Raw genomic sequence first — 24,535 nt, forward strand, 5'->3', positions numbered from 1 at the left:
CGCCGACGGGCGCGAGAACGGCCGGTGCGCGGGCGCCACCGCGGGACGCCGCCCAGGGGCCCGGCCGCCGGGGGCGGGGGTGCGGCCGGGGGGTCCCCGCGCCCGGGCCTCCGTGTCCCCGCGCCCGGGCCCGCGCCAGAGCCGGGGGGGCGGCGAGCCCCAGCGCCCCCTGGCGGCCGCCGCGCCCCGCGCTCGCCGGCCCAGCGGCCGCGCCCCGCGGACGGCGCCCGTTCCCTGCCGGCGCCCGCCTCTGGCGCCCGCCCCGGCCTCGGGCACCCCGGGCCTGCCCCCGCCCGGCCCTCGGCCGCCGCGCGCCGCCGGCGGTGAGGCGCCCGGCCCGCTCCCGGGGGCGGAACGAGAGGCGGGGGCCGGGTTTCCCGCCGGGCGGCGGGAGCCGAGCACTTCCGGGGCCGGGGCGCACGTGCCGGGAGCGCGCGGGGCCGCTTCCGGGCCGCTTCCGGGGTCGGGCCCGGCCGGTGCCCCGCGGGATGGCGAAGGCGCGCGGGCCCGCGCCCGGGCCGGGCTCGGGGCCGGCGCCGGCCGGGAAGCCGACTCGGAAGAGAAGCAAGAAGAGGTGGTTCTGGGAAAACCGAGCGCGAGAAGCCGGCGCGCCCCCGGGACGCGCCCCCGGCGTGGGCGCGGGGCGGCCCCCGAAGGCCCCGGAGGACTTTTCCCAGAACTGGAAGGCGCTGCAGCAGGTGGGCCGGGCCGGGCCGGGCCGGGGGCGGCGGGCGGGGTGCGGGCGCGCGGCAGGCACGTGCTGTCCGGGGCTCCGCGTGTCTGCGCTTCGTTTAACACCCTCCACGCCCCCGCGGCAGCGGCGAGTCGGACCATCCTCTCCGCGGTGCAGGGGGGATAGGCCGGGTCAGGCGACCTGAGGTTGCACCGGGAGGACAGGACCTGCCCAGACCCCGGTGGCAGCGCTGACAACCACCGCCTTCTGGGCCTCTGTGGGACAGCGCTTTAAGGCTTGTCCTGTCACACTCCCTCCTGCGCCTCACTCAGAAACCGCCACCTCCCCGGGGGTTCACTGCAGACCGTCCAGCTGATCTCTAGGAGAGGAAATTGAGGCACAGAATGATGAAGGCACTTGGCCCAAGGTCATCCACCTGGTAAACGACGCGCTGGGCGCAGAGTCACACAATTTGCCTGGGTCTGTGCTCATTGCCACTGCTGACTGTCAGTCTCCTCCGGAGGCAGAGGGAGCCTGGAGGACAGAGAAGCGCTGCCTGAGCCTCTAAATACAGCCCACAGGTTAGGAAGGGGAGGCCTCACCGTGGACCCAGGAAATCCCCACGGCAACCCCAGTACCTGGCCACATGCGGATCTGGGCTGCGGTGATCAGCCATGCTGGGGTTTGCATACCAGGGAGACAAGCTCAAAGAGCCTCCTCCCCCCTCATCTCCCCAGGTGAGAATAGAGCTGCAGCAACTACCTCTAGTCTGACAAAAACTTCCATTAAGACACTCCTGCCTCTCCTGAGACTCCCAGGGAGAGCAAACCCAGATCTGGCAGAGGAAGTGGCTCCGTGCACCAGCGTGTTGGCCTAAACTGTGAGGGCAGTCACCCTACAGTGAGCTCCAGTGCACTGTGAACATGGAGAAAGCCTGTCCCCCTGGTCAGCCAATCCCAACTGAAGGTGTAGGAGGGGAGTTTGAGCAGTGAGGAGGCAGACATGGTGTTATGGGTCTAATGAGATAAGCAAAGGTCATTTATTCGCAATCAACTTAGAGGCAAGACTGGGAAAGGACTTTCCCCAAGCCACTTGAAGAGAAATTCCAGTGGCGTGATAGGAAGTACATGTGGGTGTGATTGGTGTGTTTTTACATACACACCTGTTTTTAATACCTTGTGCATGATTTCCAAATTAAAATGTCATGTGTTTTATTTTGGGCCTCATCAGCTGCTGAAACAAAAGTCACAAGTCCTAGAAAAGCCTCTCGTTGACTCCCAGATGGATCCCACAAAGCAGCCCAAAGTTGCCCATCACAACAGAAGGGTCTCAGGTAAAGCGAAAAGAGAGGAAGTGGAATCAGAAGACCCAGAGCAGGCTGCCCACGGGGGCTCAGCTCCTCCAGGATCCCTGCCGAGCAGGAAGGGGCCGGCACTTCCCACCCAGGCCAACGGAGCCACACACAATGAGCCGGGAGCCCAGAAAAGGGCAGACAGCAGCCTTTCTGCAAAACGAGGTGACATCAAGCACAAAAAAAGGAAAACTAAGGAGGCTCCTGCAGCCCCGGCTCCGGCCCCACCTATTGAGTAAGTCCTGGCGTCCCTGCCTGAGCCGCCCGCGTGGGGCTAGCACAGCCTCCGCCACCCTGTGCTGCAGGGCCAGTGCCGAGAGGCCTGTGTCCTCGGGAGGCTCAGGCTGGCATCATTCCCGCAGTCCCTCTATCGCCTCCCACGGTCCCTTTGTCAGTCCGGGCACAGGCTTTACACACAGCCGGGCATCACCCCTGGGGGCTGTGACCGGCCCGTCGTGCTTGCACCTCTCCCTTTCCCAGTGCACCTGTCACTTTGTGAGTGAAAGGAGAGCACAGGGTCATGGCACCTGCAGGCAAGGGGTCATGCGTTCCCCCGCGGCACCTAAGTTTTGGACAATGAGCGTATTTTCTAAGACAGAACCGGGACAGGATCGGAGTCGCCTGTGCTGTGCCTTCAGCTGCCTTTCTCTCTCTGCCTCTCAGGGACGCCATCTGGTTTGACGACGTGGACCCAGAAGACATCGAGGCGGCCATAGGCCCAGAGGCCGCTGAGGTGGCCAGAAGGCAGCTGGGCCAGAGCCAGCGCCAACGCGGCGTGACGCTGGTGAAGGAGCAGGCCTTCGGCGGGTAAGGGCGGTCGGGGCCTGGGAGGGCAGGCCCTGCGCCTGCAAGCTGTGACCCCGGGAGCATGTCCAGGGGTGTGGGGGGCACCAACTCAGCTGGACCCGTGGCTCCCCTGCAGCCTGACGAAAGCCCTAGCCCTGGACTGCGAGATGGTGGGCGTGGGCCCCAAGGGGGAGGAGAGCGTGGCAGCCCGCGTGTCTCTCGTGAACCAGTTCGGGAAGTGCGTGTACGACAAGTTCGTCCGGCCGACCCAGCCGGTGACAGACTACAGGACGGCGGTGAGCGGGATCCGGCCGGAGCACCTCTGGCAGGGTGGGTCTCCCGCGCGCCCCACGTGGGGGGACCGCGCAGCGCCGGCCTTCTCCCCTTTCTCCCTGTGCTGTCCCGGGGCACCCACCAGAGCCCGCCACCCCTCCTGGGGGGCCGCATCAGACACCCTCGCTGCCTCTTCACCGACCCAACGACAGGACGGTGTCTAGGCTTGCTGCGTGTTGGCAGAGGGCCTGCTCCAGGAGGGCAGGGACGACAGGCCGCAGTGTCCCACAGGCCCTGGGGAGGACTCTCATTAATGCTGTGAGCCAGGGTGGCCTGCTCTGGCTCAGCTTCTGGCAGGTTCCCTGTAGCTTTGGGGGTGGAAGTAGGAAGCTGAGCCGTGCTGACCGGGTCGGGGAGGTGGCCTGAGAAGCAACGAGATGTGGCCAGCTCCAGATGTACCTGGAGGCCGTCCGAGGGTCCACTGATGGGCCGGCGGGGAAGTAGAGAGCATTCGGGAGGACCCCAGGGGCTTGGACAGAAGCTTTCGGATTCTGGGTCACTGCTCTGTCTGGGGCCCCTGTGGGCGCTGCGCCTCTCGGGCTGTCTTGCATGGTGTTCCTGCCACTCCTGTCCCCGGACCGCCCAGCCAGCCTCTAGGTCCCAGGCCCTGCCCGCCCCCTGCGGGAGGGGAGGAAGGGCTGTCCCCTGGGTGTCTGCACGGGAGCGGAGCCAGGGCCCTCCAGCAGTGCTCCCCTCTGCGCCGGAGCACCAGCCTCGGCTGTTTCCGGCCGGGGAGACGCGCGGCACCCGGCCTGGCCCGGGGTCCTTGCCCGGGTGCGGGTGTGGCTGAGCGTGTCTTGCGTCTCCAGGGGAAGAGTTCGATGTCGTGCAGAAGGAGGTGGCGGGCTTGCTGCGGGGCCGGATCCTCGTGGGCCACGCGCTGCACAACGACCTGAAGGTGCGCCGCCGTCTGTCCGCGCTGTGGGCCTGATTCGTGGCCTTTGTCCAGAGTTGGGGATGTTCTGGTCACAGGCTCAGGCCGACCGGGTGGGACGGTTCCGGGAGCCAGGGAGGTGCCCCCACCGCTGCCCCTGCTGGCAGCCGCGGCGTCCGTGTCCCCTGGGCCGGCAATGAGCCGGGCGCCTCGAGGTGCGGGGGCAGCCGGACCCAGTGGCCCGACCCCTGCAGCTGTCACCCAGCCCAGCACGGGCTGGCTCTGCCAGGGGCCGGAGCCCTTCCGTCGGGAGGCGTCCCCGGCGGCTGTTCCCTCTCAGCTTCAAGGCCGACGCGGCTCTCAGCCCGTCGGGGTGGCCACTGAGGGGAGCTGGGAGGCCCGGGTGTGTCCTCCAGCCCCTGCTTCTTGGGGTCTCTGCTGTGTGCAGAGCTGACCCGCCTGTTCGGCTGAGAATCCCAGGGCAGGCAAATGTCAGGCCTTTCTGGGCCTGGGGCTGTTCAAACAGTGTTCCGTGGAACCCCTGCATCTTCAGCTATTTCGGGGACCACTAAATGTTGGCCTTAGTTGCCTTTTAAAGTGCATTTTGAACTATCCTAAAAGCCAGTCCTCTGCCCACTGAAATGCATTGTCTCGTGGGCACTGTCCCCTCAGAGGCGCCATGTCCCCAGCACGTGGGGCTCATGTTCCGCTCCCCAGAGACGCCTGCGGGCTCGAGGTGGACTGTCACTGTCTGGGGCACCGACTCAGACGCTGCAGGTCTTGGGGACTCTCGCAGCCAGCACCACCTCTGGTTGGGGTGAGGACAGAAGTCCCAGCTCCTGGCAACACCCTTTCTTAGTGTGGTGATGTTAATTTTGGGGTTCCTTGTAAGTGGTTGTTTGAAGAAAAGGGGAGTTTCTGCTACTATCTAAACAGGGGTGACGTCACTGTGCTCTCTTCCAGGTACTGCTTCTCGATCACCCAAAAAAGAAGATACGGGACACCCAGAAATATAAACCTTTCAAGAGCCAAGTGAAGGTGGGTTATGGGACCACTGCGTCCAGCCAGGGACGGCCGACGTCCTGGTCACGGGGGTTGGGGTGGGCTGGGTTTTCCTTCACGCTGACCTTTGAAATTCAAGGTAAAAGGAAAAGCAGAGTCCACATGGCCGAGGAGGCTTATTTCCAAAGACCCCAGGTGGGGGTGAGGAGCTGCCTCATAGCTGGCCCCGAGGGTACCCACGTGGGGCCTCCCCAGTAGTGAGTGGGGGCTGGGCCGGTAGGCGGGGCGCAGACTCCTTTCCAGCTGGCCTCTGTCACCAGCCCCTTGCGCTGTGGCACGTCCTGGAGCAGAGCTCTGCGAGCCCCGCGCTCACCCACCATGTCCCCCCACCCACCCACCCAGAGTGGAAGGCCGTCTCTGAAGCTGCTTGCCAAGAAGATCCTGGGGGTCGGCGTGCAGGAGGCGGAGCACTGTTCGGTGAGTGTGTCCTGGCGTGGTGTCGCGCGGGCAGACACGGGCCCAGGCGACTTCCTCTTTCGGGGGTGCTGGTCCGTGAGAGAAGGAGCGGGTCACACAGTGTGAGGTGCGACACATTTCACGACACGAGAACAGCTGTGTTGTGGTTGTCAGAGAGAACCCCAGTCTAGGTGGAGGGCCCTTGGCCTCCATGGCACCCCATGACAGGTGAGGGGGGCCCCCCACCCAGGTGTGGCCTACAGCCGCCAGGTTCCCGGCCACCCTGACTGCGGCATGTTCCCGGCCGGCACCACGTCCGCGCTGGGTCCTGCCGCTGTGGCCATGCCCGCCACCTGCAGAGACAGTCACTCCGGGGCTCCCTGTCATCCAGATCCAGGACGCCCAGGCCGCAATGAGGCTGTACGTCACCGTCAAGAAGGAGTGGGAGAGCACCGCCCGAGACAGGCGCCCCGCCGCGGCCGCTCCCCGCAACAGCAGAAACGACGCCTAGGGAGACCCACTGCTGCTGTCCCCCGTCCCCCACCTCCGGGCAGTGTCTCTACTCGCAAGCAGCTGTGACCAGATGTGTCCCTTGGAAGACATTCGTTGTCCCAGGAGGCGACAGGCAAAAGCTGCTTCCTGGGTCACGCAGCAGGAGCTCGGGGGCTGCTGGAACACCCTGCCCCTCCCGGTTTAGAGACAAAACCTGTCCGGCCAGGGGTGGGGCGCGCGGGCCAGGTGTAGGGGGGTGTTGGCCAGGAGGTGGGCACGGAACTGAAGCGAGAGCTCCTGGTCAAGCCTCAGCACAGGACGCTCATCAGGCTGTGCGGACAGAGTGGTCACTGCTGCCATGGGGCCTCGGGGACTCGCTGGGTGCCGGGCGGGGAGACTTGGGCCCAGTGGGTCTCGCTTTCCCGTAAGGGCACATTAACGGTCTCCGGCCCTTGGCAGTGAAGCCAACTCCAAGAGTTTTCCATGGCTGCCTTCGGGCTGAGGAGGGTCTTTCTTGTCCCTCCTTCACCAGCCTCCCCCCAAACCCCCAAACTTGAGGTCACAGCCCACAGCATGGCCTTGGGCGGCTCAGGCTACCAGCCTGCCACAATTGTTGTACCTGTCCCCTGTCCCTGCCTGGAGGGACTCAGGCTGTTGCAGCCCGGGAAACTGGCTCCCATGGGCCCTGGGTGGCCGTGGCCTCGGCCTCCACCTGGACCCCAGCCAGGCTCGAGTGTGGGGAGCCGGCAGCACCGAGCGGCTAGACAGACCCGCGGATGTCACTAAACAACGTGTGCAGGCTTTTAATTCAGACAGTACGTGGGCTCAGTGTCTTTCTTCACCAGAATATTCTGAGGATCAGTTTGACTGCGTGCTGCTCCTGGCATAGGCTCCCGGGTGGCGCACCCCAGGTCAGCCAGGGCGCCTCTCCCGACACCCCATTAGGAAAGGCTGAGAGTGGAGCCAGAGCAGGGAGGGCTACTGGCCTGAAACGCGTCTGTCTGCGAGGGGAGAGGCCCTTCCCCGCCGACACGGACCGCACAGGGGGGCTCAGCTGCCCTCAGTGCCCGGAGGGCCTCTTCTGCATAGGAGACCAGCTTCTGAGAGGGGAGATGGGGTCATGCCTCTGAGGCCAGTGGGCCCCAAGTTCTCTGAAAGGGTATGATCACCCTCCCCTTGGGGTGGTTACAGCTCAGGGAAAGCCCCACGTGGCCCCGGGCAGGTCCAACAGAGGCTGGGGCCGCCCCACTCACCAAGCTAGAGGCAAAGCGCCCCTTCATTTCCAGGACCAGGGGCTCCATGCCGCCAGACATCATCTCCCATGCAATCTCCTCTGGGGGGGGGAGCAAGCAGAGGCACCTCAGGCCTGCCTCAGCTCCCCAGGCCCTGCACCCCCACATGCCAGCCTTGGGAGGGGCTCACTATAGGCCGCCAGCTGGGCCAGCAGCATGCAGATGTTTTCCGCCACCTCTGGGTCGTCCCTGTGGACCTGGTAGGTCCCTGCGATGAGTGCCAGGCCGCTGCCAGCCTCTCCGGGCAGCACCATCTGGAAGGCTGCCAGCTCTGGGGGGTGGGGGGAAAGGGGGCCCTGCTGCTGCTGTGCCTTTAGCCCCCAGGAAGTAGGGGCTCTGTGGGTGCCATTCCATTGAGCCTAAACCCTCCTGAGCGCCCTGACTGTGCCCCGGGGAGGGAGTGCCCTGTCCCTCCAGCACGCGGCTGAGGCTCCCACCAAGGGCTGGGCCTGGCCTGGGGGTGCAGTGCCTGCAGGGAGGGCCAGGGTGCCCTTGGGCTGGCAGGAGCAGTGAGGCCTGCCTGTGGCATGGTCAGACTCCTTGGGTGGTGTCGCTGAGGGTAGGTGGCAAGGCCACAGTTTCACTTCCTGGCCCTGGCCCTACTCCCTTGGTTCTGACTGCCCTCGGGGTCTGCCTACCTCCTGCCTCTCACAGACCTGTTTTGGGGGGTCACAAGGGCAGAGTTCCACCTGAGGAAGTCCCTCTGCTCTTTGGCGCCTGTCTTCTGGATCTGAAGACCCCCCACCCCCATTCCAGGCAGGGGAGCAGACAGGCCAGGTCCATTGGCTTTCCTGCCCAGGCCCAGTTGAGTGCCCCATCCTGGAGCTCGGAGATGACCTCAAGGGAACTGCACCCCTGCCGAGCAGCCACCTTGGTTCCCACAGGTCCCCACTGAGTGATGGGCTGGCCCCGGGCCTGGCTGAGCTCCGCCTTTGGCCAGACCTGTGCAGACTGGCTGTGGGTTCCGGGACACATGTCGCCTCAAATAAAACAAGTGTCCCGGGACCTCCCTGGTGGCGCAGCAGTTAAGCACTGGGCTGCGAAGCTGCCCGCAGCCTCTGCAGCACCGGTTTGATCCCCGGCTGCTCCCCGGCCACCAGCGAGGGTCCCACATGGCGCGCAGACCTCTCCTGCCGCCCGCTGCTCCCCTCAGCAGTGTCCTTTGGTCCTTCTGCCTGCTCTGCTCCCCGCTCTGGCTCTGGTGAACTCTCTCACCTCTGGCCTGTACCCAGTGTTTGTATAAATAAATAAATCTTAAAAAAAAAAAAAAAACCACAAGTGTCCCAGAGGTGGGGCTTCGGGCGGGAGGACTGAAGATGGTACCCACGCCTTTGGGACTAGCCCCGCCGCCTGCTCGCATGGCTGTGGCCAGCTCACCTGACACCGCGGCGAGGCTGGCCAGCCCCCGGCAGGCATTGATGACCAGCAGGACCCGCTCGGGACACAGCCGCACGCTGCGCAGCAACAGCGCCACTACCTGGACGGACTGCTCCTCCTCCACGCAGCCTGTGGGGGGGCCATAGTCACCAGCGCCACGGCCCCCACCCCACCCCACCCCCAGCGGCTCACCGTGCACGGACAGCAGCCAGAGCACCGCACAGCTGGCTTCGGCCATCTCCACGTCCCTGGGGTAGGCGGCCAGCACCCTGGCGACGAGGGTCGAAGCCTCCTCCAGGGGGGCCTTGTTGATGATGACGGCTGGGTGGGGCAGGACGGGACGCCCAGCCCGGTTGGTGAGGGGTGCCTGCCGCACACGGCCCCGGCCCATGTGGGGAAGAGCTCGGGCCTCATAGGGCGATGTGGAGGGCAGGGTTCAGCCACACCCCAGAAGAGGCTTTGGGGTGCACTTAGGATGTGGAACCCCCCCCTTCCTTGAGCTCCCAGGCATGTCAGCACAGGGTGCCGAATGCTAAGGCTCCATCTGAAATCTGGGCCTTGCCCAGGAGGTCCCAGGATGGTGGCGCTGGTGGGGCTCCTGGATGGGAGCTAAACCCACCCACATCCTCCGCCCTTGCTTGCTTTTCCTCCCCTTCGTTGCCAGCCCTTCGCAGGCCGTGAGGTGTCCTGAGGGGCTTCAGGGCAGGTCGTGGAGACCCTTGAAGGCGCTCCGTGACTGGGAACAGTGGAGAAGGTGCCAGCCCCCTGCCCTTCTCACCATCCACCAGAAGGGTCCAGAGCAGAGTCAGGCAGTTAACGCAGATGTCCCTGTTGTGGGAGAAGCTATCCAGATGTTCCAGGACATGCTCAAACACCCCAGCCGCCTGCAGCTCCTTTGAGGCTGACTCTGTGGGCAGGCCCTGGTTTAGCACCACAAAGAATGCCTCCTCCAGGAAGCCTTCCTGGACCACCTCCCTCATCTGTCGTCCGGTCCTGCACCCCAGGCATCCTGCATCACTGGGCACCTACTTGCCCAGGCTCCTGCCCAGTGTGGGACCCAGAAACAGGAAGACATGGGTCATTCCTGGGCCACCAGCCCCACTATCTCCCTGGCTTCAGCACCTTTCCTCCTGAGGGGCCTGGCCTTGCCCCTGGGGCCACACAGAGCAGGCCTGAGCCTTTAAAACGAACACGGGGTGCGTCCTGGTGGAGCCACCGGACTGTGTGGTTGCCCCAGCCTCCGTTCCGAGGCCCCCTTCCCCCGACGAAGGGCAGCGCGTGGCACATGGCGAATGATTTGGTCCAGGCAGCCGAGAGCAAGCGCAGGCCCCGCCGCGGCCCTGGGGTTCTCCGACGCTGGCGTCCGCGGGTGGAGAGGACGATGTGACCAGGTGAGGCGGTCAGGAGGAGGGGACAGTGTGGCACGCCGGAACCCTGTCCGCCCCGCCTGGCCCGGGGCTCAGAGTCCTGTGCTCTGTGACGTGGGGCGAGTGAGGCCCCAGTGGGTGCCACGTCTGTGGCGGGAACGAGCGGCCACGGGGCTCTCCAAGAGAGGAAGGGAGAAGGACAAACGGGGGAAGCAGAGCGGCGAGGGCAGCAGCGAGGGCCCCAGGCGCAGAGGCGGCACCCCAGCCCTCGCGCACCCGGTTCCGGCCCGGGCCGGGGGAGGGCGGCACCCACCATCCCCGCAGATCATGGTGAGCAGGCTGTAGACCGGGCCCAGGAGCGGCTCCGCACCGGGGTGTGCCCGCGCGGCGCGCAGCAGGGCCAGGGCCAGGGAGCTGTCGCCGGGCATCTCCGCCGCCGGGTCCCGCGCCAGCGCTGCTCGGGCCAAGGGGAGAAGCCAGGGTCACCCCCAAAGCTAGGCACCGGGGAGTGGGCGGCTCCCTCCCGTGGGGCGGCGCTGTGCTGGAGTCCCCGGGTCCCCGCGGAGCTCGAGGGAGGCGAGAAGGGCCCAGGGGAGACCCGCCCGCCGCCGCGCGGGATGGAGGGCGCCACGTGGCCACGGCTGGTTTCGGGGGCCCTGCTGTGTCTGAGCGCATTTAGCAAGGGAAACCCTGAATGGAAATCACCCCTGCAGGCCTAGGACAGGGAAGTGACCGCTCGCGGTAAAGACCAAGGACCCTCACACTGTTTTTACCCCAAAGACTTGAGCAGGAGCCAGGCCCGGCTCTCGGCTCCGGGTCCTCCCGCCGCCCTGCCGGCCGCCACGCTGCCCACTGGGGACACAGCCCAGCCTCTGAGCGTCCCCCCGAGGACCTCGGGTGGCCACGTCCTCATTCCACAGCTGGGAGCCAGAGGAGCAGGGGCTGCGGGACCCGCGGCGCGGGAGCGGCGCCCTCGCCCTCAGCTCCAGCCCTGTGCACTCCCTTCGCCCCGGGATGCAGTGGCCACTGGGCAGAGCAGGGCACAGACTCCACGGAGGGTCAGATGCCCCAGGGGTAACTGGTGTGTGCGTGTGGGGAGCACCAGCAGCTCCTAGCCGCGCCCACCTTGGCCCAGGACCGACTGCAGCAGGGCGCAGGCGCGCAGTTGTATGTCAAGGAGCCTCTCGTGTTGCTTCATGATGGGGATCACCAGCTCCACCAGCTCCATGGGCCACGGCAGACCTGGCACGGGGGCGGGCGTGGCAGTCACGTGCACACGGAGGGTGGCCCGGGATGGCCCCTCCAGCTCTGGGTAGAGTTTCCTGTGACTATGGTGGGACATGGGGCAGGAGAGCCACGGCGCCCCCCTGGACCCAGCCTGCCTAGCTCAGGGGCCCTGGCAGTAGCTGCCCTGAGGGGGGCCCCCTGTGGTTCCGTGGGCGGCCCTCTGCGTGGTGGGCTGGGGTGGCGGTGAGTGGCACGGCAGGCGGTGGTGACAGTGACAACCAGGGAGCCAAGCCACCACCTGCTCGCCCCAGGCTGCCTGAGGCAGGGTGGCACTGCGGGGGAGGGAAAGCCCGCCTCGGGGCATGCGCAGCCCCAGGGGCCGGGCCTACCTCGCTGGGTGTCACTCATCTGCAGGAGCTTCTCCAAGGCGCTGAGCTGGACCTCGGGCTGGCCGGCCAAGTTCTTCATGACCTCTGCGGGGACACAGAGCACGGCAGGCGCCTGGGGGCGTCCTTGGCCCATCCCGGGCCAGGCCTTGCCGAGCGCTTGTTGGTGGGCACAAGGTGGCTCTCATCGACCCCACAGCCCCGCTGAGGCCGGGGAGGCCCACGCCCTGCCCTGCCAGGGTCACCACTGCCCAGGACGCCCCAGCCGCAGCCCAGGCCCTCCGGCCGCAGCCCCGCCCCCCGGACCAGCACTGGCAGGCAGGCGTGTCTCCTGGAGCTCAGGAGCCCACCTCGAATGAAGAGGCTGAGGCTCAAAGGGCGACTCGCTCAAGGCGCTCGGCTAGTGGGTGGTGGGGTTCGAATGGGCCCCACCATCTGTCTCCAAAGCCGAGCGGTGAGAACCCCACGGGTGCCCCTTCCCACCTTCACCCTCTCCCATCCTTTCTCCAGAGGTGGGGGCAAAGTGGGGAGACGGGTTCTTTGCACGGGCACCACAGGAGTCCCAAGGGGGAAGAGGGGCGCCAGGAGGCAAGCGGGATGGGAGCGTGGCACCAGCCTCAGGCCTTCGAGGCCCACGTCTACCAGACTTGGCTGTGGCCAGTCACTGTGCTGGGGCCCCAGGGCCCTGCGTGGGGCATGCAGTGGAGCCCAGCAGTCCCCTATGGCGCTGCATGACCCGCGAGCCCCACCCCAGGTGCCTGACACCACCTGGGCGGGGTCTGTGCCAGAGGCTGCATCCCCGGCAGGACAGCACCTGTGGGCCCAGGGTCACCGCTGGGCCTGTTGCATGTCCCGCGCCAGAAAGAGCTGCTGAGTGGGGAGGCCTCTCCGCATCAGGGCCAGGGGATGGACACAAGAGGGCAGTGGGTATGGGGTGGGTCAGGGAGTGGGCGCGCAGCTCCCAGGAGGACGGAGCAGCAGTGGGGAGGGGACGCTGGGAGGAGGGGTGCTGGCGTGGGAGCCGCGCCCTAAGTGGCGCTGGAGACAGACAGACGGGCGGAGGAGAGGCCCTGAGCGTTCCTGCCCCGGCCCTGCAGGAGGAGCAGAACGGGGTCCCTCCAGGGAAGGCCGCGGTGCCGCAGCCGCCCTGCCCACCTACGACGCTGGCCGTGCTGTTCTCCAGCAGCATGTTGGCAACGAACATGGGCACGTCCTGCGGCCGCTGCATCGTCAGCGTGATGTTGGGCGACCTGAATCCGCTGTTCTCGAAGGTGGCCCGGATCACGTCCCTGGGGAGGAGCAGGAAGCCTGGCCCTGCCGCGGGCTCCCTGCCCCTGGCCGAGGGGCCCCAGCGGGCACGTGGGGAGGAGGTGCCGGGCCGCGCCTGACCTGGGGACGCCCCCACCCCACGAGGCTGAGACATCAGACGCCACGCCTGTGCTGGCCGCATCCACGGCACGGAGGGTCCTTTTCCTCCCTTCTGATACGAAAATCTAATGCAAACATTTCCGGAGCCCCGGAGACGGCGGGGCAGGCAGGCCTGGGGCAGCCCGGCGCGTGGGGCGGGTGCTGGGCCCTGCGACGTGAGACCCGGAGCGAGGAGGCCGTGAGAGGGGTGCGCGGGGACCCGCCCTGGGCTCACTGGATGGCCATCCGCTGCCCGGGCTGGACCTGGAGCATGGACGGCAGCAGGGCGCTGAAGGTGCTCGCGGCGGGGACCTTCCTCTGCTCCGCGGTCCTCAGCACGCCGCTCAGCCTGTCCGGCAGCTTCCGGATGGCCTTTCGCAGCTGCATGGCGTCTGTGGCCTGGGGAGACGGGACGGCCGGGGTTGACAGTGCAGAGCCTGCCCTGCGCCGTGGTCCGGGAGCGGAGGGCTGATGGGGCCGCCGTCAGGCCGCCTCCCACAGAAGGGTGGGCGCCCGCCTTCCGTGTTGGAGATGCCGGGGGCTCTCCCGCCCAGATCCAGCGCTGAGAGTCTGGGGTCCGGGCGGGAGGGGCGCACCAGGAACTCGTGCTCGCACATGGGCTGGCAGGCACGCGCCGGCCCTCCCGCTCACCCTGCCCAGTCCTCTGCGCGTGAGGAGCTGAAGCCACCAGCTCCCCAGCCCAGCCCCCCGCCGGAGGAGCGCCGAGGCCCCAGGGTAGTGTGGCAGCGGGCGGCAGCCCCACGGCTGAGTGCTCCGGCTGCGCAGGTCCAGCCCCTGCAGCCCCAGCACCTTCGCTCAAACAGGGAGAGCCGGCCCCCCTGCGGGAGCAGGTCAATGCAGGCCGGCAGGGACACCCCCGGGGCTGCAGGGGGCAGAGGTTTGAACGTCAGCATTGTCACCTTCCAGACCCGGGACCCAGCAGGGCCAGGCCTGAGTGCCGTCCCCTCCAGTGCTGGGGGGGGCTCCCAACAGCTCCGCGGAGGCAGCAGAGGCAGGAGGCGGCAGGGAGAAGAGGGCACTCTTGCCAGCTGAGGGGACCCACTGCCCGGGGGCGGGCGGGCGGGGAGCGGCAGCTCACGTCCATGAAGGAGCAGCAGACCATGTCCAGGATGATGCAGCCGAGGGACCAGATGTCGGATTTCTGGCTGAAGGAGAAGTTGAGGGCCTCGGGGGCCATCCAGGACTTGTGGAAGGGGTCTGTGGACAGGCAAGGCGGGGAGCACTGAGCCCCGAGCCGCCTGGGAAGCAAGCAGCTTTAAAAAGGAGCCCCCCAGGCATCCTTCAGGGGAGAAAGGCACGTGCTGTGCGGCGGAGGGAAGGGAGCAGCGGCCCTCGGTGGGCAGCCGGTGGGCCACCATCTGGCAGGGCCTCAGGTCGGCCTGCTCGAGTGGGGGTGTGTCTGCACCGAGTGCCTGCAGAGGTGGTTGGAGACGCTCCCACCGGGAAGGCTAAGACTTGCACCCTCTCTAAACATCTTGCCCCCTCTTGAGGCAAAATTCCGGTTGTCCTGCCTGGTTTCTCAACCTAAACGTCAGATGAAGAGCAAAGGCCGGGTCCTCCCTCCAGCTCTGCAGCCCCTGACAGGTATCGGGCAGTGTCCCGCTCTGGACGCCCAGCCCCAGCAACAGCAGAGGGGTGGGCTTCATGGAACCCGGCCGGCTACACCTCCAGGAGTCCCACCCCCACCTCCCACCCCTCCACCCACCCACCATCCACGCATCCCCTGTGCACGGAGGACAGGGCGCTCCCCACACCCACCTCCCAAGACTCCAGCATCCCTGTGCCCTGTGTTACTGCCCCATCCCTGACGGCCACCCCAGCCTTGAGCCTGGCTCCCTCTGCCCATTATCTTTTCAAAGGAAGGAGAATCCGGGCCCCCTGCTCCCCGCCTCCACCATCTTGAGTCCTTTCAGGACGCGGGAAGGTGCTCCGCGTCGGCGGGCACCTGACAGCCTCTGTCCACACGTCAGTTTCCTTCCTTCTCGGCCCTTTCTTCTCCCTCCGGGGGGGGGGGGGTAACATTTTCTGGGGTACCACACCATTCCTTCGCAGGGCTCTTTCTCGCAAGTGTGGGTGACCTGGGACCCCAGGTATCCTGCTCAGCCGCAACCCAGGCAAGGGGACTCTGGAGCCCACACAAGCCAGGGTGGGTGTGTGGGGACCTTCCGAGCCAAGAGGCCTGACGTCGCCTTGTCCCCATACACAGTCGCCGCTGCCGCCCTCTGGACTCTGGGAGGGAGCCCCCTGGGGGCATACCCGGCCCCGCGGCCCTCCAGCCGCCCTGACCCGCAGCCGGGAGGACCCCAGCCACCTTCCTCGGCCCGGATGTTCCACTTGGCCCGGTCGCTCATCAGCGTGTGGGAGCTCAGGTCCTGCAGCCTGCAGTGGCCGGGCCCGACGAGGGCGATGTTGGAGGGCTTGAGGTTCCTGAGAGCGAGAGGTGGGGCTCCCGTGGCTGTCGGCGCCCGTCGGGCCAGCGTGTGCCCTGGACCTTACCCCCATCCCCGCCCCACCCAGCTCCGCCGCAGCCCGCACGCTGCCTCTCCTCGGTGCTTTAAGACGGTTTCCTATGAGCGTAAGACACACCGTCGTGTAAAACTGGAAAAAGCAAGTCAACTGCGAGTAGGAAGCTGCCGCCCTCCGGCCCAACAGCCCTCGCGGCCTTCTGGGCCTTGGCTCAGGCGTCTGGCAGGGATTTCCCACCCTCCCTGACATCCAGCGGCAGTAGCCACTTCCTGTGGACACGTGGTCTCTCCCCAGGGTGAAGCCGCGTCCCGCCCCTCCGGGCCAGGGGCACAGCTCAGCGAGCCACGCCGGCGGGTCAAAAGCTCAGCTGGGGCGCGGGCCAGAGGCCACGCAGCGGCCTAATCTTTCCCGGGAGCTCCGCTATCTGGTTCTTTCCTTGCACTTTAGAACCAACCCGCCCGGGCGAGAGGCTGATCCAGGGAGGTGACGTGGAGGCTGACACCGTGCGCCCGGAGGCATTGGGAGGGTGGCCGCCCAGGGAACCCCGGGCCTCCTCGCCCTCCGCAGCCGCCCTCACCTGTGGATGATGTCCAGGTGATGCAGGTATTCCAGAGCGTCCATCACCTGGCCCAGCACGCTGAGCAGCCACTGGGGAGGAGCGAGAGACGCAGGGACTGAGGGGGTCCCTGCAGCTGTTTGAGGCAGGTCAGGGACCACCCCTGGCCGACCGTGGACGGCGGCGCCTGCTCTCCCTGTGTCCTGAGGCGGGCCGGTAGCCAGCTGGAGCTCAGAGCCGGCTGGGGGAAGTCATCTCTGCTGCAGGCGCCTTCCGGCCGGAGCACACACAGCTCTCTGGGCCGAGGAACTGTGCAGTCAGGCCGGGCCTCGGTTTCCAGCCATCTCCGCCCTGAGACCCTGGGTGCCCTGGGGCTCCACCCGTGCTCCTCCCCAGAGCCAGGAGCTGGGGCCCCAGGGTCGAGGGCATCGGAGCCTATGTGCCTCAGCGCTTCTCTATGTCATTCAAACCAGAGAACGGCGGCAGAGAACGCATTTTGGATCAGAAGCGAAATCCATCTAGTTCCCAGGCGGTGGCTTTCAAGCCCTGTTCCTAGTTACCTGGGATTCCACGCAGGGTGTCAGGAGGACTCTGGCTGCTCCTATTCTACTTTCCACTGCCCCTGACCTCCAGAGGAAGGCTTCCTCCACGAATGGAAAGTCTGAAACCCACCGGGCCTGCCTCCGAGGGGGCCGGGAGGGCTGTGCGCCCTCAGAACCCTCCGGGAGACGGAGCCCGAGCTCAGAGCGAACACAGGCAAAATTCCTTTGGGGGGATCATGGATCTGGATGTGAACATGAAAGCGACCGGGCACAGAAGACAGCGGAGGGAGACAGTTTCTCAGCCGTCAAGCAAGAGAGGCTTCTCCAGAGGGGCTCGAAAGGCACCACACAGGAAGCGTCGGCAGGCCGGACTCCTGCACGGCTGACAACTGTTCCACCAAAGCCACTGTAGCGAGCCTGGACTAGCAAGCTTCCAGCCAGACACTCCGAGCCACGAGATACAAAGATCGGTACAAATCAATAAGAAAAAGCCGACCACCCAAATGTTTCAACAAGCAACACACAAAAGAAGTTACTAAAATGGTCAAAAAGGACACACCGCGATTCCACATTCTATCCGAAACAAAAGCTTAAACTGTATTTTTCATTAAAATGTAAAAGACTGGCAGGAGGCCATCCATGCCGTGGCAGGATGCACAGCTGGAGCACTCACGACCGGCGGGGAGCGTGGATGCCAGATGCCCAGCTAGCCGAAGCAGCGTGTCCTCCTCCCGCACCCAGCCGGCCCTGGCAGCAGGGAAAGCGACACGCAGCCACAGTCCCGGACAGCCTGCTTGTGACAGCCCCGGATGGAGAGCCACCCAGGAGCACCCGGTGGACTGGCGGTGGACTGTGGTGTGGCTGTCACAGAGGACTGTGGTGTGGCTGTCCCCCGTGGAAAGGGACACTTGCGACACCCACAGCGTGGAGACCACGGCGCCGAAGCCGCCGGCTGAGTCCTGCACGTGAACTCCAGCCACGTGGCAGGAGCTCTGGCGTCCTGGGAACGTCTGTGCAGTTGTCCCCAGGGGCCACGGGGGTTTCGGGACCCAAGCTCACCCTCTGCCCCGCAGACACCGAGACCTGAGCCCAGGTCCCTAGAGTCCAGACGAGCTGCTGTCAGCTGCTGGAGCCTGTGGACGCAGGGCCCGGGCCTCGGCCTGGAAGGCCAGCGCCATTAACTGAAAAACATCCGCAAATGCTTGGACCGGTGCTGTCCAGGGTCCAGTGACCCTCAGCTGGGGAGGCCAGGCAAGCGCGGGCCTGCACCTTAAGCTGTGTGCACCACAGCATGCAAGTGTCTCCACACCAGACGTGAGAACAACAGGGCTCCAGGGTACCACCTTCCCTCCTGCACCCCGAACACCCCAAGGGCCAGGTGGCCCCAGGCCCAGTGTCCTGGAGGGTGTCTTACCTGGGCGTCAATGGCTGCCCTGTCCCTCCTCTTCCTCTCGATGACCTTGTGGAGGCTGCCCTCGCTGTACTCCATCACCAGGCACAGGGCCAGCGAGGAGCGCTGCCAAATGCAGCCCCTTACCTGTGCTGCCCCCCAGGTCTGGCCCCTCCCTGCCGCCACTGCCCGGGCCTTCCATGGGGCCCCACCCCTCTCTCCTCTTCCCTGCCCAGCTCCACCTACATTAAAGCCACTGGACCCTTCTGGGGGCCTCTGGGCCATGGCTCGCTCAGATTCCTGCTCCTGGGGTCCCAGCACTGCCTGGGGTAACTGCTCACCTTTAGGGCTCATCTTAGATCCATCTCCTCCCTCCAAGGACCCTGCCCCGAGGGGGTCCCCAAGGGACTGGGTCAGGGCCCCACTCAGGCTGTCAGAGGGCCTGCAATCCCCCCCACAGGAAGAGGTCCGCTTGGCTTGTCTGTGTCCTTGAGAGTGTTAGGGGGTGCTCATCAAATATTTAGGGTGCAGCCAGGGAGCATCACTCCCCAAGGCTTTCCTCAGGGCCCAGCCCTCCAGGCTGCAGGGGATCACAGGTCATTGCCCAGAGGGGCCACAGCCCCCATCAGGGTGGAGTCAGGGAAGCCAATCTGGGGCACTGCCTTGGCCACAGAAGGGGGTACAGAGGTGAAGGGGTGCTGCAGGTTCGGTCCACCTGGTCCTGCTGCGGCCCCAGGAGTGGACTCAGACGCACCTCATTGACCCAGATGATGAACAGCTCCCGGTACACGGAGATGTGTGCGTGCTGGAGCTTCAGCAGTGGCATCAGCTGAGGGCAGGACAGTGCATGTGGAGAGACCCCAATGAGGTCCTGCTGTGCCTCATCCCTCAGACACATGGGGTGGGGGCAGCATGGGGTGGGGGTAGCAGGGGGCTGGAGCCAAGACAACTGGCGAGGGGCCCCTCCGGCATTTGGTGGCTGTGTGACTCAGGAGAGGTTCCTCAATCTCTCTGAGCCTCCCCACTCATCTGAGAGTGGCGGTAACTGTGGGTTCAGCCCCCGGGGGCAGAGCCAGCGAAGGCAGCAGAGTGCCCGGGGCACAGGAGGTAGTGGAGCAGGCTGGCCCAGAGGCTGGTGGGGCCAAATGGCTTTGAGAAGGACTCAGTTAGGACTCGGAAGTGGCTGCCAAGTGACTAAGAGCCAGGTGGACAGAAGCTCGGGGAGGGGGGAGGCGCGTGGAAGGGGTGGGGAGTGGGAGCAAGGTGATGGGGCTGCTATGGGGCGAGAGCTGTTCGCTGGCAAAGCTCGAAACTGGCCAGTCCAGAAAAAAGACAGACCAGTGACCATTAGGTAGGAGAGGACACGTGTAACTCCAGGGGAAATTCAAAAAAAGCAGAGGAAAACCACTCAGAGCCTTTGTCTCGTATGCGGGCGCTCCCAGAAGCTGTTACTCCAGATAGGGACGTTGTCGTGGTCATTTAACTAGCAGATTTAAGGAACTGACGTTTTCCCTGTTAAACACCTCTGTGTTTTCTACACTCTCTCTTGTGCCTTTTACAACTCAAGGGGGAAATCCTTGAAGACAGCCCTGGCCAGGGAGGGCAGGGCCCTGGCCCGCGCTGGAGCTTTTTCTTCTCTGGGGCCACCATGCTAAGTTACCAGCACCAGGGTCTGCGATGACTCTTGGACACAGACTGTTCTTTTTTTTTTTTTTTTTTAATTTGACGTTAAAATTTATTTTTTTTTAATTTAAATAATAAATTTTATTTTTATATTCCCCCATACAATTGCAAACGCCCCATTCTGACCCCAATCCCTCCCCTCCCGCCCCCCACCCCCCAAAAAGTGGACACAGACTGTTCTTAAGCTGAGAGATGGGGGTCCTGGCTTCACAGCAAAGGGCAAGACCCTCCCTGGCTCTACCCAGGCGCCCACCCAGTCACGCCACCTGTGTGCAAAGTGCGTCCTGTGTCGTGGGACCCGCCCGAGAGTTACCTCCTCCAGGGCCTCGTTGGCCTGGTGCTCGTCAATGCATTCCACCTGCAGGAGCAGGAGCAGCGCTCAGGTGCTGTCTCCATTGCACCGCCAGCAGCGCCCGTAGCGCCAGCACCCTCGCCCTCACGACCATCATCATCATCACCAGCCCCGTCACAACCACCACCACCACCATGACCACCACCACCGTCATCACCATCATCACCACCACCATCACCATCATCACCATCACCACCATCACCATCACCACCACCACCACCATCATCACCATCATCACCACCATCACCACCACCATCACCACCATCACCACCATCACCATCATCACCACCATCACCACCATCACCACCACCACCACCATCACCACCATCATCACCATCACCATCATCACCACCATCACCACCATCACCACCATCACCACCATCACCATCACCATCACCACCATCACCACCATCACTATCACCATCACCATCACCACCATCACTATCACCACCATCACTATCACCACCATCACCATCACCACCATCACCATCACCACCACCACCACCACCACCATCACCACCATTGTTCACCAGGAGTGCCAGGCTCCTACCATTTATTCCCTACCACATGGCACCAAACCTGGGGAGGTTCCTACGGCTGGGATCCAAAAATCTTTGATTTCTGCCGTTGGGAAGCCGGGGAGATCCCCACCAGTCCGAAGACATCAACTCTCATCCCCCATCCCTTCTCCCCCTCCTCAAAATTGTCTTCCCTCCCTCCATGCAATTGTCTGACCCTAAAAAAAATCTGTGAGCAAGGAGACATCTTTGCTCCTGTGGCGAGGGTAAGCCTAGGTTGGCATCACACAAACTACAGGGAATCATGAGCAATGCATTTTCAGACCATCCCAAAAGCAGGCAAGAAAACAACGTGTCAGCCCCAAAGCCACCCGCTCTGCCCCAGCTGGCAAAGCATCAGCCGCGCCAGTGTATCCTCCTCTGAGTTAGGAAGCGTGCCGGGCACGGGACTTGGGCAGCAGGGGAGGGGCAGCCCGGAGAGGGGCAGCAACAGACTGGGCGCCAAGCCCGCAGAGCCACGCATACCACACCGCACACAGCGCTCACCCGGGACTATCACTCACAGGACCAACAGGTGACAGGCCCGTGAGTGGGGTGATCGTGGAGGGAAATGCAGAGGTGGTGGGTTACCCCAGATCCGTGGGGTGACCCCAGATGCCGAGGCACTGGGGGTCTTTCCCTTCCTCCCTTCTCTAGGAGGTTTGGGCTTCGATGAAACTGGCCCTAACACACAAAAGCCTTAAGCGTGTCACAAGTGTGAACATCTTGGAATTTCTCCCAAGGAAGTCGCTAATCCTCTTAAAAAATGGACTTGCTGCTACAGAGTGGACCGCAGAGAACAAGCTAAGGGCTGCAACTCACCAGGCGTGGACTGGTTCAGCACAGGAGCCGCCGGAGCCGTGGGAGGCAAAAGCTGGGCCAGCGGTGCTGGGTGAGGGTCGCCGGACACACGCCGGACACCAAGGGGGAAATACCTGCCCAGCCTGAACATGATGCTTGCACAAGGGAGCTTACAAATGCCAGGAAAAAGGACTAGGAGACAGCTCCCGGTGCTCCTCCCCCCATTGTTTTTCAAAGAAATTGTGACTTATTAAAATGTGCTTTGATTACTCAGAAGGTAGGCAGGCCTCCTGTCCCACTGGCCCCTGAGATAATGGGGGGACTCCACAGTCAGCAGACACAGAAGGTCAGATATCTGGGCCAGGAGACCCCGGGGGGCCGGGGATGAGATGGCAGGGAGGGCACCAGTGGTTGCTGTGGCCAAGGTGAGTCCTCCACTGCGCCAAGGTGAGTCCTCCACCTGCACAGTCAGCCCTGATTCCGCTGCATCCCAGCCAGTTGAGCGGTCAGGCTCTCTTCCCCGGACCCCCATTCATCTGCATCACCCTGTCTTGCACACACAAAGGGCATCCCCTGCAGGTCTGCACCCCCACCCTGCCAGGCCAGCCCTGTCTGCAACCCCGCCCTGACTTGGCTCCGCATTGCTGGCTGGGCGGGACCCTCACCGAGGGGCACCGAACATCCCCTCTTCATGGCGGGGAGGGAGCGAGTGCTCAGGGAAGCCAGGAGCCTCAGGCCGCCCCCCCACAATTCCCCCTCCCCTCTGCCTCCGGGTCAGCCTGGCAGAGGGATCCTCCTCCATGTGGGTCATGAGAGGGGACGTGTGGGGAACGGCAGCCCCTCGGTGCCATGGATGCGGCCTCTTTCTTACCTGCTTTATCACCAGCTTTTCTTTGGTTTTTGAGTCCTCCACCACCAGGTTCACACCCAGGGCCCCAGGATTCAGCTGGTCCAGAACCTGCCGGGAGGAGAGCGCGTTCAGGAAGACTAGGCCACCTTTCACCCACCCACTGCCACGCTTCTCTGCCCTCCTGACGACCCTGCTGCCTGCGCGGGAGCCGCCCGACAAGGCCAAGATCCTTTGGGCTGGACCTGCTCCTGGGCCTGCTCTGGAGAGCCTTCCACCTGCCCCGGCCCCTTCTCCCTGGCAAGGACCAGGGCTAGCACCTCCCAGGCATGCCCACTCCCTCCAGCCCCCCAGAACCCCAAGGCCCAAACGGAAACCAACCAGCCTGCGGCTGGCCCGGCACTGTGTCAACTGCACTACAAACACCAGATCCCGTTGGTGCTGCTGCCACTTCCAAGGTCACACCAGGGGAGGCTGAGGCACAAGGAGCGGGTGCTCCTCTGGGGTTAGCGGGCAGCGCGGGGCCTGGATGGAAGGGTGGGCGGCGCGTAGGCCTGACACCTGAGATTTGGCCACCAGCCAGAACTCTGCGCAGGGAGGCCCAGGGCTGGGTGGGGAGGGGAGGTTACATTTATCAGAGCGGAGAGGAAGGGGGTGCTTTTTTAAAAAAAACATTTGCTGGGCCTCCATGGTGGCGCAGCGGTTGAGCGCTGAGTTGCAAAGCTGCCTGCAGCCTCTGCAGCGCAGGTTTGATCCCCGGCCACCAGGCGAGGGGCCCACATGACATGCAGACCTCTGCTGCCGCGCCCGCTACTCCCCTCAGCAGAGTACTCCATCCGTCTGCCTGTTCTGTTCCCTGCTCTGGCTCTGGTGAATTCTCTCACCCTCCTGCGCTTCTGATGTACCCAGTGCTTGCATAAATAAATAAATAAATAAATATTAAAAAAAAAACAAAAAACATTTGCTTATATATATTTTACATCATTCTTCATTTTAAAACCATGTTTGCTTTTTTTTTTTTTTGTTTTTTTGAAAGGGAGATTCTTGAAGACCAGAAAACTCTTTAGATTCTGTAATCTGTCCATGCGGGTGGCCTGAGCCGCCCGAAACTGGCTGAAGACAGCACCAGCCTCAGGCCCTCTCAGGTCGCGGGTGGAACAGTAAAACCCACGGGAATCTCAGAGCCAGCCTTTTCAAGCATTTTCCTGAAAGAGTGACTTACTAAAATCCCCTGGGTAACTCTGTGCTCACACCCTCTCGCCCCAAGGCCCGTCTCCCGGGTGAGGAGAGCCTCACCTGCACATTATTTTCAAGTTGACACATTTTTACAAAAACGGAATCTAATATTTTATAAAGTTGACATTTACTTCAACATTCAATCCCTTTTATTTTGCAGCATTCCTTTGGTTCTGCAGAATCGGGCCCCCAGCATTCTCACATCCCTGGAAAAGGCCCAGGCCCCCTCCCAGGCACCGCTGAGCTGACGGGGTGCTGCGGGGTCTGGGGTCCTCATTATTAACTCCTGGGCACCCCAGTGTCCTGCGGCCACCGGCCCGGCGCTTGGGCCGACGGGGCAGCGGGTCCTCCCCGCCTCCAGCCGGGCTGAGAGTCCTGACTTCCCCCCGCCTCTGTCGCGGGGACCCCGAAGCGGAGGGGCGCGGGCCCGGCGGTGGCCGGCGGGGCGGGCCGGGCCGGGCCGGGGTCTGGGCCCGGCGGGGCAGCGGCACCTGGTACTTTTCCATCGCGCTGAGGGCGGCTCGGGCCTCCCTCCGTGCCCGCTGGCCACGCTCGCTCGGCGGTACCGCCCGCGGTGAGCGCCCCCGCCCGCGCCCCGCCCGCGCCCCGCGCCCCGCCCGCGCCCCGCGCCCGTCCCGGCGGGAGCCGCAACCGCCGGGCCCGCGCGCAGAGGGAGGCGCGAGGCCAGCGCGCGGCGGGGGCCGGGGCGGGGCCAGCGCGCGGGGGCGGGGCCGGGTGCGTGGCGGGCGGGTCAAGCGCGGGGGGCGGGGCCGAGCGTGCGGGGGCGGGGCCCACGGGGCCACCGAGCCCGGAACGCGCGGCGCCCAGGCGAGAGGGCGGAGAGCCGGGCCTCAGAGCGCGACGGTCGGCCGGCGCGCGGTGGGCGGGGCCAGAAAGCGCGGCGGGCGGGGCGCGGCGGGCGGCGCGGCCCCTTTAAGGCGCGGCCGGGGCGGGCCGCGCGGCGCGGCCCCTTTAAGGCTTGGCCTACGTGGCAGCCGCTGGAGCCGCGGACGCGGAGCGAGGCCGGCCGCCGGGCACTTCCTGTGGAGGCCGCAGCGGGC

General features: G+C 64.8%; 2 protein-coding genes across 2 annotated transcripts; one reads left to right on the forward strand and one right to left on the reverse strand.

Moving 5' to 3' along the window:
- Nucleotides 1–488: 488 nt before the first annotated feature.
- REXO4 (REX4 homolog, 3'-5' exonuclease) lies at nucleotides 489–6,084 on the forward strand (the record flags this gene model as incomplete). The annotated part of the gene is made up of 8 exons (XM_084236286.1): nucleotides 489–698; nucleotides 2,120–2,259; nucleotides 2,688–2,831; nucleotides 2,947–3,140; nucleotides 3,953–4,041; nucleotides 4,981–5,055; nucleotides 5,422–5,496; nucleotides 5,867–6,084. 8 exons carry the CDS (start codon nucleotides 489–491, stop codon nucleotides 5,984–5,986), a joined length of 1,047 nt encoding a protein of 348 aa, XP_084092412.1. The 3' UTR covers nucleotides 5,987–6,084.
- A 529-nt stretch (nucleotides 6,085–6,613) lies between these two features.
- On the reverse strand, nucleotides 6,614–23,980 carry STKLD1 (serine/threonine kinase like domain containing 1; the record flags this gene model as incomplete). The annotated part of the gene is made up of 22 exons (XM_084236287.1): nucleotides 6,614–6,727; nucleotides 7,005–7,067; nucleotides 7,221–7,300; nucleotides 7,360–7,530; nucleotides 8,637–8,765; nucleotides 8,829–8,957; nucleotides 9,415–9,543; nucleotides 10,317–10,457; nucleotides 11,129–11,245; nucleotides 11,620–11,703; nucleotides 12,772–12,905; nucleotides 13,259–13,422; nucleotides 14,123–14,241; nucleotides 15,356–15,471; nucleotides 16,088–16,158; nucleotides 17,232–17,355; nucleotides 17,440–17,618; nucleotides 18,023–18,124; nucleotides 18,753–18,827; nucleotides 19,995–20,039; nucleotides 22,263–22,349; nucleotides 23,966–23,980. The coding sequence occupies 22 exons, from the start codon at nucleotides 23,978–23,980 to the stop codon at nucleotides 6,614–6,616; spliced, it is 2,388 nt and encodes a 795-aa protein (XP_084092413.1).
- Between the last annotated feature and the right edge of the window lie 555 nt (nucleotides 23,981–24,535).

The sequence above is a fragment of the Talpa europaea genome (assembly GCF_964194135.1).
Source record: "Talpa europaea genome assembly, chromosome: 7".
NCBI lineage: Eukaryota > Metazoa > Chordata > Mammalia > Eulipotyphla > Talpidae > Talpa > Talpa europaea.